The sequence below is a fragment of the Syngnathoides biaculeatus genome, chromosome 2, assembly GCF_019802595.1.
Source record: "Syngnathoides biaculeatus isolate LvHL_M chromosome 2, ASM1980259v1, whole genome shotgun sequence".
Lineage (NCBI taxonomy): Eukaryota > Metazoa > Chordata > Actinopteri > Syngnathiformes > Syngnathidae > Syngnathoides > Syngnathoides biaculeatus.
The window spans coordinates 25,751,834-25,765,032 of NC_084641.1; the positions used below are offsets into that span (position 1 = coordinate 25,751,834).

The 13,199-nt window shown below is 40.4% G+C and overlaps 1 protein-coding gene across 1 annotated transcript; it reads left to right on the forward strand.

The window, feature by feature from the left end:
- The first annotated feature begins 1,375 nt into the window (after window positions 1–1,375).
- prim1 (DNA primase subunit 1) lies at window positions 1,376–8,243 on the forward strand. Its single transcript, XM_061809671.1, has 13 exons — window positions 1,376–1,789; window positions 1,915–2,072; window positions 2,154–2,260; window positions 3,076–3,149; window positions 3,245–3,381; window positions 3,527–3,585; window positions 3,671–3,780; window positions 3,864–3,955; window positions 4,022–4,154; window positions 4,236–4,305; window positions 7,178–7,284; window positions 7,886–7,984; window positions 8,060–8,243. The coding sequence occupies exons 1-13, from the start codon at window positions 1,675–1,677 to the stop codon at window positions 8,077–8,079; spliced, it is 1,281 nt and encodes a 426-aa protein (XP_061665655.1). The 5' UTR covers window positions 1,376–1,674; the 3' UTR covers window positions 8,080–8,243.
- The last annotated feature ends 4,956 nt before the right edge of the window (window positions 8,244–13,199 follow it).

A 13,199-nucleotide genomic window follows, 5' to 3' on the forward strand; every position in this document is an offset into this window, starting at 1 on the left:
TGGGTCACAAAATTTATGGGTCAGAAAAAATATTCTTTTATTCAATCTGGCCCAACAAGGAAAACTCACCATTCTCAGTGACCAGTTGGTGCCGAATATGCAGCTCGTTTATATGAGGGTACGTGCCCCAGTAAAAGGGGTCTGCGTTGCCAATGGCTCTGGACATGTCCAAACCATCAAAGTCTTCTCTCTTTCAAACCCTTTCCCCTCTCTCATTCACACACATATTCTATTTTACTTCAGCTAATCTTCATTCCTCTCCTTTCCAGTGCCTGCCTCCATCTTTTTAATTGTTCCTCCGCCTGCTCCATGCTTTCACTGCAGATTGCAATGTCATCTGCGAACATCATGGTCCAAGGCAATTCCAGTCTACCAAGGGAGGTTCCATTCCAGTCTCAGGTGAGCAGAGGTGAGCTAAGGTGAGGTGGGCTCCTACTATGTAAAGCAAAACCAGAGAGAGACTGAGAGCTGTTGAGGAAGAGCTTTGTGTCTGTCTTTCATCAGTTCCTGCCAGAATATCAGCTCTATGTTCATCCAAACAAGCCCAGGTGCCTGTGTGGGTTTTCTCCAGGCACTCTGGTTTCCTCTCACATCCCAAAAACATGCAACATTAATTACAGACTCTAAATTGTCCCTAGGTGTGATTGTGAGTGTGGCTGTTTGTCTCAATGTACTCTCCGATTGGCTGGCAACCAGTTCAGGGTCTACCCTGCCACCTGCCCGTTGACACCTGGGATAGGCTCAAACAGTTCCGCGACTCTTGTGAGGATAAGCGGCTAAGAAAATGGATGGATGGACTTCTTTTCTTTTCCCATCTGGACCATGCATCCTGCGTTGAAAATATGTGATGTTTTTAAAATTGGGGAAATTGAGCTACCCATGTTTTTCCACCTCTTTTATTTGATGATTGATTGGAAATATAATTTTCTCTTTGAATGCGTCTTTATTTCATGCTCAACTATAACTAACTTTCTTTCGGGTTGTCCCGTTAGGGGTCGCCACAGCGTGTCATCTCAGATGAAAGCTCACATTTGTTTGGCACAGTTTTTATTGTATTTAGCGATTAATTGGTGCAGTCCAGCTCAAGAGTAGATGTTATTTACAAAATGTGAATCTATTGCCCTCCGATGGTGGACAACATTAATTGTCCATGGAATGCTCCCGTATCTACAACCTGGGTGTTTCTTGTTAGACTTCAAAATTATATTAAAAAAAAAAAAAGTTTCATTCTGTTGTATAGCATGTCGTATGGAGTGATCTTAAATAAATTAATTGTCTATTGTAGAGTTTGCATGGTGGGACTAAGGAAAATCTTCCTGTACCCATAATGCATTTCGTTACCTCTTTTACAGAACAAAGTTCCTCGGTGTCAAAACTACATGAAAGTATTTAAAATAAATTTATAGAGGCTAGTAATAATATGGTTGAGTTTTACCTTGAAATCAGTTAGCATTTACATCTACGTCAGAAACACGCCTTATGACTTCCGTGTACGTACGAGTCAGGCCGATTATCATTGGCTCTTGTGCGGAACTGAAGCATTTTCCCGCGCTGTGTTATTCTCAAAACAACTCACCGAGTACAGAACTTATTAGCCTCCACGGAAGAGAGTCAATTTGATATTTAAAATTGCAGTGTCACGGCGCTTTCACTGTCGTGAACACATTGCGAAGAATGCCGTCATCATCGTTTGATTATGACCCAGCGAGTTTACCAGATTTACTGCCGCTTTACTACCGACGACTGTTTCCTTTCTCACAGTACTACCGTTGGATCAACTATGGAGGTGGTGAGTGCCCATGTAGCCTTTTTTCTGTATATTGATTAGCATTATCATGCAGAAGCTACAGTTTATATTGGCTGATGAAAAGGTACGTTTATGTATTTACCCCCCCCCCCAATCTGCAACATCAGTGCAGAAAAACTATTTTCAGAACCGCGAGTTCTCCTTCACCCTCAAAGACGACATCTACGTCCGTTACCAGTCTTTTACCACGCAGAACGAGATGGAGAAGGAAATCCAGAAGATGAACCCTTACAAAATTGACATCGGAGCGGTCTATAGTCACAGAGTATGACAAACACAAACTTGCAGGTCTTTGTCACTCCGTTTTGACATTTGTTGCCTTATTTAAAAAAAATTTTGTTCACAGCCCAGTCAACATAACACCGTGAAGTCTGGAACCTTCCAGGCTCTGGAGAAGGAGCTGGTGTTTGATATTGACATGACCGATTATGATGATGTCAGAAGCTGTTGCAGGTCATTGGATCATTATATTTCATTCCGATAGACTGTTTTCGACAACGTGACTACATTCGGGGCACCTGGCCGTGTTGGAACTATACTGAAGCGCTGTTCACTCTAATCCTTTTGCATGTAGACTGGAGTTACACGAATGTTCGTACGACTGTTAAAAGTGACAGTCGATGGCTAAAAATATTTTGGAAAGTTATCAGTGCTCATTAGATGTTTCAAAAAAACGTCACGACAAGAAGTGTGCTTTGATTCACGATATTGATCCATATGTCTTGGAGAAACACAAATGGAGTACACAAATGTGGGCGTCGGTAACCTATCCAGACATCGTCCACTATCTCCTCTTCTTGACAAGCGCTTGGACCAACTAAAGAATTACAAAGGTCTGGAGTTCTACAACCAATTCATCCATCAACGGCTGCGTTCGTGATGTGGCGGTATCCAATGTAAGCACACTGCTAAGGTTAATGTACCGCACAATGCAATTTCAAGATGTACTACATGAGTATAGTCAGTGTTGTGTTAAATTATGTTTCTCGCACTGGTTCTTGATCACAGCTGGCAGTCGAAAGAAAGACGCTTTACGACGCCCGTCTGAGCAATCGATAACATAGCGGTGCGTTTCATTCATACGCCTTTCTGAAATGTTTCCTGCTTAGTTGCGTGTGTTTACGTGTATTCCCCAAACCAAGATGGCGCCCGTGTTCTAAATCGGAAGGTGTGTGATGTCAGTTGAAAACAGTCTAATGGTTAAGTTTTGAGTCATCCTCACTTACCATTGTCACCACTACAAAAAACTTTGAAAATTTTGATTCCAGTGCTGCAGACATTTGTTCCAAGTGTTGGACTTTGATGATCATTGCAATAAGAATCCTGGACCGAGCTCTTCGGGGTATTTCATTGTTTGTTAATATCCCTCTTAAATATTGCTGAAGAAAATTTACTTTGATTTCAGCATTTTTATATTTTTTGTATGCAATATTCTAGAGGACTTTGGCTTTCAGCACCTCCTGTGGGTCTATTCTGGCAGAAGAGGTGTCCATTGTTGGGTGTGTGACGAAGTCGCCAGGAAGCTTTCGGTATCCGCTCGATCCGCGGTGGCAGAATACCTCAGTTTAGTCAAGGTAACAGTGTTATAACTCATACTTAAACAATCTGCAAGATATATTGACGGGAAGTTTATGCTGTCTGGTTTTTAAAAAATGGTACTTATTTGAGACTCATTATAAAATTTAAGTACATTTTTCTGTCCGGTTTTTCATTTCACAGGGTGGTGAAGAAACTGTGAAGAAAGTGGTGCTGACGGATCCTATTCATCCTTTTATTAGGTACGTGTATGATGTTTTGATATTTGACCCTATCTCAGTTAAACCTATTTTTTCCCCGTCTGAGTCTATATTTTTCTTTCAACAGAGAATCCCTGTCAGTGGTCGAGCGATACTTCTCCACGTATGCACTGGAGGAACAGGACGTATTGGGCCGGAAGGAGTCGGTACAACAAGTGTTGGGCCTTGTGCCTGAAGATATCCTTTGCACCAGGTCTCATCTGTGCCTTTTTTTTTCCATTGTTACATGTGAAAAAAACTGACCCTTAACTTAGGTCTACATGTTCGAAAAGAGTTACAGCAAGACTTCAAACATGAGAGGAACCCGCAGAGTAGATGGCAACTCATCATGGAACAAGCCAATAAGAAACAGGTTGGTGAAACTGTGAAATAATTTCACTTTTCTTCACAAGATTAATAACTTGGTTTTTCTTCTTAGGTGGCGGGCAAGAAGGGCCAACACTTTGAGAAAGAAATCATGTTACAGTATTGTTACCCACGACTCGATGTGAATGTCAGTAAAGGGGTGAACCATTTGCTAAAGAGCCCCTTCAGTGTCCATCCTAAAACAGGTACAGTAGATATGGAGCGGTTTCCCCTGATGGTGATGAATTTTCCCAATGTGACGAAGTCTCTTTTTCAACAATGATCAGGCCGCATCTCCGTTCCCATTGACCTCACAGAACTGGATACGTTTGATCCTTTCCATGTACCCACAATCAGGTGAGCAGCAATTTCATATATTCAGTGAAGAAAATAAGTACTTCAACACCCTGCTATACTGCAGGTTCTTCCACTTAGAAATCATGGAAGGGTCTGAAATTTTAATCGTAGGTGCATGTCCTCTGTAAGAGAGATAATCTAAAAAGAAAAATCCAGAAAGCACAATATATGATTTTTGTAATGATTTATTTGTGTGATACACCTCCAAATAAGTTTTTGAACACCTGTCTATCAGTTAGGATTCTGACCTTCAAAGGCCTGTTAGTCCGCCTTTAAAAGTCCACCTCCACGCCATGTATTATCCTGAATCAGATTTACCTGTGTGAGGTCTTTAGGTACATAAAGACACCTGTCCAACCTATAAAATCAGTAAGACTCAAACTTGTAACATGGCCAAGACCAAAGAGCTGTCAAAGACACCAGAGACAAAATTGTACAACTCCTAAGATATTGCCAAGCAGCTTGGTGGGGGGAAAAAAAAGGTCCACTGTTGGAGCAATCATTAGAAAATGGAAGAAGCTAAACATGACGGTCAATCTCAATCGGAGTGGAGCCCCATGCAAGATATCACCTCGTGGGGTCTCAATGATCCTTAGAAAGGTGAGGATTCAGCGCAGGACTACACGACAGGACTTGGTCAATGACCGGAAAAGAGCTGGGACCACCGTTTCCAAGGTGACTGTTGGTAATACACCAAGACGTCATGGTTTGAAATCATGCATGGCACGAAGGTTCCCCTGCTTAAACCAGTCAAGGCCCGTCTTAAGTTTGCCAATGACCATTTGGATGATACAGAAGAGTCATGGGAGAAAGTTTTGTGGTCAGATGAGACCAAAATGGAACTTTTTGGTCATAATTCCACTCACAGTGTTTGGAGGAAGACGAATGACGAGTTCCATCCCAAGAACACCATCCCTGGTGGTAGCATCATGCTTTGGGGGTGTTTTTCAGCACATGGGAGTGGACGACTGCGGTCATGTATTGTGAGATTTTGGGGAACAACCTCTTTCCCTGAGTCAGAGCATTGAAGGTGGGTCGTGGCTGGGTCTTTAAACATGACAATGACCCGAAGCACACAGTCAGGAAAACCAATATGTTTTGGAATCTCATGATAGCAATTTTGTTAAAATGCTATAATTTCCCACAAACTATCACAACAAACGACGGCAACAGTGTCATACAACAGTAACACCATACTGTATGTGTACGGTAGCCCTGAAGTGGAAAAAGGCAGCAAAAAAATTATCACGATTGGTTAAAAAAAACACTACCAAATTAAAAACAACAGCAAATAACTAATCCATCCATCCATTTTCTTAGCCGCTTATCCTCACAAGGATTGTGGGAGTGCTGGAGCCTATCCCAGCCGCCAACAGGCAGGAGGCAGGGTACACCCTGAACTGGTTGCCAGCCCATCGCAGGGCACATGGAGCCAAACACCCACACTCATATTCACACCTAGGGGCAACTTAGAGTGTCCAATTAATGTTGCACGTTTTTGGAATGTGGGAGGAAACCGGAGTGCCCGGAGAAAACCCACGCAGGCGCGGGAAGAACACGCAAACTCCACACAGGCGGGTCTGGGATTGAACCAGGGACCTCAGAAATGTGAGGCAAACGCTTTCCAGATGATCCACCGTGCAACAAAATTCAGGGATGAGAATTTTCAACCGATCGGCAGATTTCCGACTTTTTCCAGACCAAAATGACCATTCTCGAGATACGCTCAAATCCGTTGAGAAAATTTCAGGGGGTAGGGTATCGTGCGCCTGCCTCTCGGTGGTGGGCTCCGAGCTGCAAATTCAGCTTCGTGCTAGCACAAGCACGACTATCATATGCCGTTCTAACTTGCTCGGTAGTGTAAATATTTACATTTTGCGACATAAAAATTGAAACTTATTTGCGGCAGATTACTCGATTGGACAACAGAGTTATACATTATAACGATCCAATCGTGTTCGTGGTTAATCGAGTTTCACCATTGCCATGTACATGTTCTCGGTTGTCAGAAATCGCAATGTAGCTTATTAGTTAGCCAAGTAATGGCGCGTGGGACTTAGCGGAAAACTGAGCGACGGTGTGTTCAAAGTTTTACGATGGCGAAAGTGTTAGGGGAAAAAAAGGATTAACATCGAGCGAGTGGTAAGGTAATTTTTACTCATATTGTTCTAAAAACTTGTGCTTCATCTCTACACTATACTAATTCTGTGAATGACTGACTGCATATCAAAAAGAAAATGGAATGGTGTATCCATATTAAACTGAAAGAGATTGAAAATTCATTCTGAAGTTTGGCAAATGGTGAAAGTCTTATGTAATGTGCTTCAAATAAGTACAATAATTCAAGCACTGAAGAAATGAAACTGATAATAAATTTTTGCTGTACTGGTAGAGCATCAAACAAGGGAATTTTTTTCCACAAATACAGTTAAATTCAGTGTTGAAATGAATGGTTTTGGGGCTAACAAATTGCTATAGTCGCTTAGCTTCCGGGGCCTTCGCCCCCTGGGCCCCCAACGGAGCGCTGCGCCTGTACCCCGCTGAGGGTCTTTTCAGACTTTCTCATTTGGCATTCTCATCCCTGAAAATTACTCATCACTACAGCAAATTGAAGAACAACACAAAATAACTAATTACAACAAGTAACTAAACACAACAGCTAAAAAAAAAACAAAAAAAACCACAATGACATTATGATACAACAAAAGTAAGCACTGACGGGAATAAGACTCATTGCTGATTGGACGCTTTGACCAGGAAGTTATTCGTATCTGGCATGGTTTTTCAAATAAGCACTAGAAGGGATTCAAACAATATTTTGACTGCAGTGGTCATCATTAGTTATGGTGTTGATGTTTAAATGTCGCCGTAGTTTGATCTGCAGTGAGTTGGATCGTGTCAAGGCGGGTGAGGAGGAACAGGATGAAAATCCGGACGTTAAGGAAAATGAAGAAACTGCTGAGAAACGAAAGATCAGAGGTGACATAAGTCAAACAAACATTCGTTTTGGGTCATTCTGTGTTTTGTGGACAAAGTGAAGATTATGTGGATCTCAACCACACATTCGGTTACCCTATTTTGGATACAAACTGATACCAGCCCCTCGTTTCGGATATCAGTATGAGCAGAGTTTAAATTTGGATGCAAATTTATTATTTTGTGTCTGGGCATCACAATCAGTTGTGTAATCTGATATACTTGCAGATGTACTGCAAGATTAAACATATTAAATTATATGTGTTGAAATAATTAGCAGGGTGGGCAAGATAATCAGTTGATTAATTGAATATTAAAAATACTGTTGATGGTATGATTTTTTTTTTTTTTCTTTCAATAATTATTTTTCAAAAGGTTACAGGGCATGTTATGTTTTATAAAAGATTGCTCTTTAAATGTGTGGGGAAAACGCATTTTCCATATTTGTATTTAAGAAATCTAAAAGTAATTTGACATGGTTAATGAGAGAGAAGATAATTCTTCCATTCCTTGTTGACAAATGTTGATGTCAAAACTGGAGTTTCTCAGTTAAGTTACTTCCTTTGAGATGCCAAAAGATGACACGCTTCCATTTTTTTCACAGATTATAAGAGAACCAGTCTGGCAAAATATGTCAAGTATTTTGATAAATTTTTAGATGGCGTCTCTCAGTCATGGAAAGGAGAACTTCTCAAAAAGAGTGGTATGTGTCGTTTTTTTGTAAAACAAGGAAATGTTGGAGTTTAATATTGTATTAAAGCCATATATTATTTTCCAGATCTTCAAAAGCAATTTTAAGACGACGATGCAAACCATCCTCAGTTGGAGCTTTGATGATGTTGCCATTTCTCAGATAAAATGACTTGATTATTCTGCTTTGCTACAATATTTTTTTACTGTATTCTACAATCCTGATTAAATGTTAATAATACATTTTCTTGCCACCCATTATGTTGCTAGATTTCTACTTTTCTATTGTACATTTTTTGCAAAAATCCATGCGAGCAATCTGATATCAGTTGAAAACATGTTGCAGGCATATGGCAGATAATCTGCAGGGGCAGCCTACACCTTTTTAACATGAAAGTTTATCTGAAAACTTTTTCAAAATGTTTTTATTTTAGCAGCTGAAAAAATCTCATTATCTGAGATGACGCATAGAAACCCATAAAGTGAGTTGTACATTGAAATTGATCATTTAATCAGGATTTACGTAGTGCTACTACTTAGTATATACAGTGGATACAAAAGTTGCACACACCCCCATTGAGACCATAACTTTTTCCATAATTTTATTACCTAAACTGGTACTACTTGTTAAAACCTTTTCCATCGGAAAAATGGAGAGAATTCGACTGCACAAGTGTGCTCACGTAATCTGTTCCTACATTTCTCAGTCAGATTCAAACAAATTTTAAATCAGTGCCAGCCTTCCTGGTGTTTGGATCTTGGACTCGAAATCGCCGCAGTCAAGGAAGACGGAGATTGAGTATTGTGGAAAGTTGAGAGATGTATGACGCCAACATAAGGGAGGCTCAAACATACATTCATTGAAAACTCTAAATAGCCCATAGGTGTCACTTTCTGTCCGAATGGTGGGGTTTTTTTTTTTTTTTTTTTCCTTCTATGTGCCTCGCGATTGGCTGGCAACTGGTTCATAGTGTCAGAAGATGGCTGGGATAGGCTCCAGTACTCCCGTCACCCTTGTGAGGATAAACTGCTCATAAAATGGATGGATGGGAAGATGGTGAACAAGATCACCAAAATTTTTTGGACCTGAGCAGTCTTACATTTCTGTCCCTTGCCATCCCTTTTTTTTTTGGGGGGGGGGGCAATTTTTACAATCCAATCATCTTTCTAAAATCAACCCAATTGTTTCTTTTTACAGACGGGAGAGTAGGCAACTTTACAGAGCTCTATAAACAGCTAGGGTATGCTACTATTGTGATTGTGGATTATCTTACTGTATGATGTCAAGTGAACAAGGTGGGAAAAAAAAAAAGATTACTGTCTCCATAGAATGTATGAGATATATATATATATATATATATATATATATCTCATACATTCTATATATTAGAGCTCCCTAAAATGCTGAAATGATACAAGAGAGCTGCTTCGCTCCTATTTCAATGTCTGTTATCTCTGTGGATTACGATGATGCAGTCTCTGGGTCTGGTACTTCCAGCCCAAATGCTGACCATACGTCACAGTCTGCTCTTGACATGTCAGTAACACCGAAAGAAAAAGCTCAAATCTCCCTTGCAGAATTAGAGTAACATTCTTGCTACAGTTAATGACCGAGCCGATAACTCTGAGGCTGTGATCATCAGAAATGCACAGGGAATTGAGGCCTTGTAGAAGTTTATTGATTTTTGCCCTTGCAAATGTGGATTTGTGAAAGCGAAAGTGGTCGATACCAATGAAAAGCACGACAAACAAACAGCAGATTTGCTGGTAAAGGTATGGACGAAGATGGAACCTCATTCTTCATGATGTCCCAGAAGGGAATTGAGATGACGTTAAATCCGAAGTGGTCAACATCTTCTGTGCGGTGGTACCTACTGTACTTCTTTGGAAAAAAAAAAAAAAAAAATCCAAATGACATTGATGTGATCTACAGTGAAGAAAATAAGTATTTGAACACCCTGCTATATTGCAAGTCATTGAGGGGTATGAAATTTTCATCGTAGCTGCATGTCCACTGTCAGAGAGATTATCTAGAAAGAAATATCCAAAAATAACAATGTATGATTTTTTGGGATGATTTATTTGTGTGATACATCTGCAAATAAGCCCTTGAACATCTGTCTATCAGCTACAATTCTGACCCTCAAAGACCTATTAGTCCGCCTTTAAAAGTCCTCCTCCACTACATGGATTATCCTGAATCAGATCCACCTGTGTGAGGTCATTAGCTGCTTAAAGACACCTGTCCACCCCATACAATCAGTAAGACTCAAACTTGTAACATGGCCAAGACCAAAGAGCTATCCAAAGACACCAGAGACAAAATGGTACAACTCCACATAACAGGGAAGGGCTATGGACAAATTGCCAAGCAGCTCAGTGGAAAAAGGTCCACTGTTGGAGCCATCATTAGAAAACGGAAGAAGCGAAACATGACAGTCAATCTCAATTGAAGTGGAGCCCCATGCAAGATATCCCCTCGTGGGGTCTCAGTGATCCTTAGAAAGGTGAGGAATCAGCGCAGGACTACACCACAGGACTTGGTCAATGACCTGAAAAGAGCTGGGACCACCGTTTCCAAGGTGACTGTTGGTAATACACCAAGACGTCATGGTTTGAAATCACGCATGGCACAAAAGGTTCCCCTGCTTAAACTAGCACATGTCTAGGCCCGTCTTAAGTTTGCCAATGACCATTTGGATGATACAGAGGAGTCATGGGAGAAAGTTTTGTAGCCAAAATTGAACTTTTTGGTCATAATTCCACTAACCGTGTTTGGAGGAAGGCGAATGATGGGTTAAATCCCAAGAACAGCATCCCTACTGTGAAGTATGGGGGTGGGTAGCATCATGCTTTGGGGGTGTTTTTCTGCACATGGGAGAGGACGACCTCGGCCATGCATTGTGCGGTTTTGGGGAACAACCTCTTTCCCTCAGTCCGAGCATTGAAGATGGGTCGTGGCTGGATCTTTCAACATGAAAATGACCCGAAGCACACAGCCACAAAAACCAAGGAGTGGGTTTGTAAGAAGCATATCAAGGTTCTGGCATGGCCTAGCCGGTCTCCAGATCTAAAACCAATAGAAAACTTTGGAGGGAGTTGAAACTCCGTGTTTCTCAGCGACAGGCCAGAAACCTGTCTGATCTCGAGAAGATCTGTGTAGAGGAGTGGGCCAAAATCCCTCCTGCAGTGTCTGCAAACCTGGTGAACAACTACATGAAACTTTTGACCTCTGTAATTGCGAACAAAGTCTACTGTTCCAAATATTAACATTGATTTTCTCAAATGTTTGCAGCTGTATCACACAAATAAATCGTCAAAAAAAAAATCATACATTTTTTTCTAGACTTTTCTTTTTAGATTACCTCTCACAGTGGACATGCACCTACGATGAAAATTTCAGACCCCTCCATGATTTCTAAGAGGGAGAACTTGCAATATAGGAGGGTATTCAAATACTTGTTTTCTTCACTGTATTGTCTAGGAAGTTACTTAGAGACTTCAATCAGGCCCAGGACATCTATAGTTCGTTTTACAAACAGATCTACATGAGACCTTCTGTGGAGGATCACCAAAAAAACTGAATATTTTCAAAGTGACAAGGTGCGATTCTCTGAACACTTGACAACAAAGCAACACGAAATAACCTCTGACTCATAATTGAAGATGCAAGGAAAAACGGAAACAGGTAAAACTATGCAGGCACTCGTGTCATCGTCAAGGGAAAAGATGACCGCCCGGAATGAATTCATTCGACCCAGATGGACTCATCATCTGCTGGACCTGCTTCCCGTTGCTGAAAATCCTCCAAGGTGGGAAGCAGATGGCCATGTGACAACGTACCCGTCAAGATCATTCTGACACTATATAATCTTTGGTGACTCATTAAAAGACAATTTACTCTTATGAGGTAACAGAGTTGGTTTTCAGTGCCATGAAGCGATTATTTGCCCCTTCCTGTTTTCAGATTTTTTTATTTAGTTTTTTTGCATCTCTATATCACACAAAGATTTGAAATCATCATCCCACTTTTAGTACAACTCAGAGACAACCTAAGGAAATACAAAATCCACTTTTCAAACGACAATTAGATTCATTGAGGCACAAAAAAATGTCCAAACCTTTCTGACACTCTGTGAAAATGTAATTGTCCCCTGAACCTAATAACAGGTTGTGCCACCCTCGGCAGTAAAAACTGAAATCAAGCGTTTTTGGTAATTGGTGATGAGTCTTTCACGTCGCTCTGGAGGAATTTTATCCCACTCTTCTTTGGAGAATTGTTTCAACTCTGCCATATTGGAGGGTTTTCTCCCATGAACTGCAAACCGCACCATCTCAATTGGATTTGAATCCAAACTTTGACTTGGCCACTCCAAAACTTTTGTTTAGTTTTTTTTTTTTTTTTTTTTTTTTTTTTTAGACATTCATAGGTGGACTTGCTGGTGTGTTTGGGATTGTTTTCCTGCTGCATGATCCAAGAGCGCTTGTACGTTGAGGGTACGAACTGATGGTTGGACGTTCTCCTGCAGGACTTCAGGAGAAAAGTTTGGATTTTTTGGGGGGGCATTCAATAAATTGAATTATCGTTTGAAAACTGCATTTTGTATTTCCTTGGGTTGTTCCTGAGAGATAGTTAAGTCAGAAATCAGGAGTGGGGCAAATAATTTTTTCACTGCACTGGATTTTTGCAATTAGTTACTTGTTCTTTGTTACTTTTCATTTCCAATTTTTTTAAAAAATTGTATTATGTGGCCAATTACTCAAAAGTTTTGCATTTGCATATTTTGGAAAGATAATTTCTGTCCATATAGATACTACTTGTAGTATAATAAGGACATTTTGCATGGATACATACATACACAATACTGGTTTTGTAATAACATTTTTGGGTAGGTCAATTATTACTCAGATGGCTCACTTCTAACATAATTAATTTTTAATGGTGAGACAGAATGTCTTCCTGTATTTGTTTTTCACACCCTGCCAATGCAACTTGTATTTTTTTTATTTCTAAACTAAACGTTTGGATAAAGCGGAAAAAAAGTACCAAATCAACATGCTTTGCTTTCCACGGGAGGGTCGACCTCTCCAACACGGCCGCTACTACTTTCTCACTATTTACAATTAAAGTGATGAAACTTACGAAAAAAATAATGAAATCATTCGAAAATATAAATATTGGAATTTGACTATTTGCTTTGGCAGGTCAAAACAACAACTGCTTATTT

Excerpts from the sequence above, each read along its gene's own strand:
- prim1 (XM_061809671.1), top strand. The coding sequence starts at position 1,675 with ATGCCGTCATCATCGTTTGATTATGACCCAGCGAGTTTACCAGATTTA. Across the intron at positions 3,586-3,670 it reads CCTATTCATCCTTTTATTAG|AGAATCCCTGTCAGTGGTCG; the intron begins GTACGTGTATGA and ends TTCTTTCAACAG. Across the intron at positions 7,285-7,885 it reads TGAGAAACGAAAGATCAGAG|ATTATAAGAGAACCAGTCTG; the intron begins GTGACATAAGTC and ends TTTTTTTCACAG.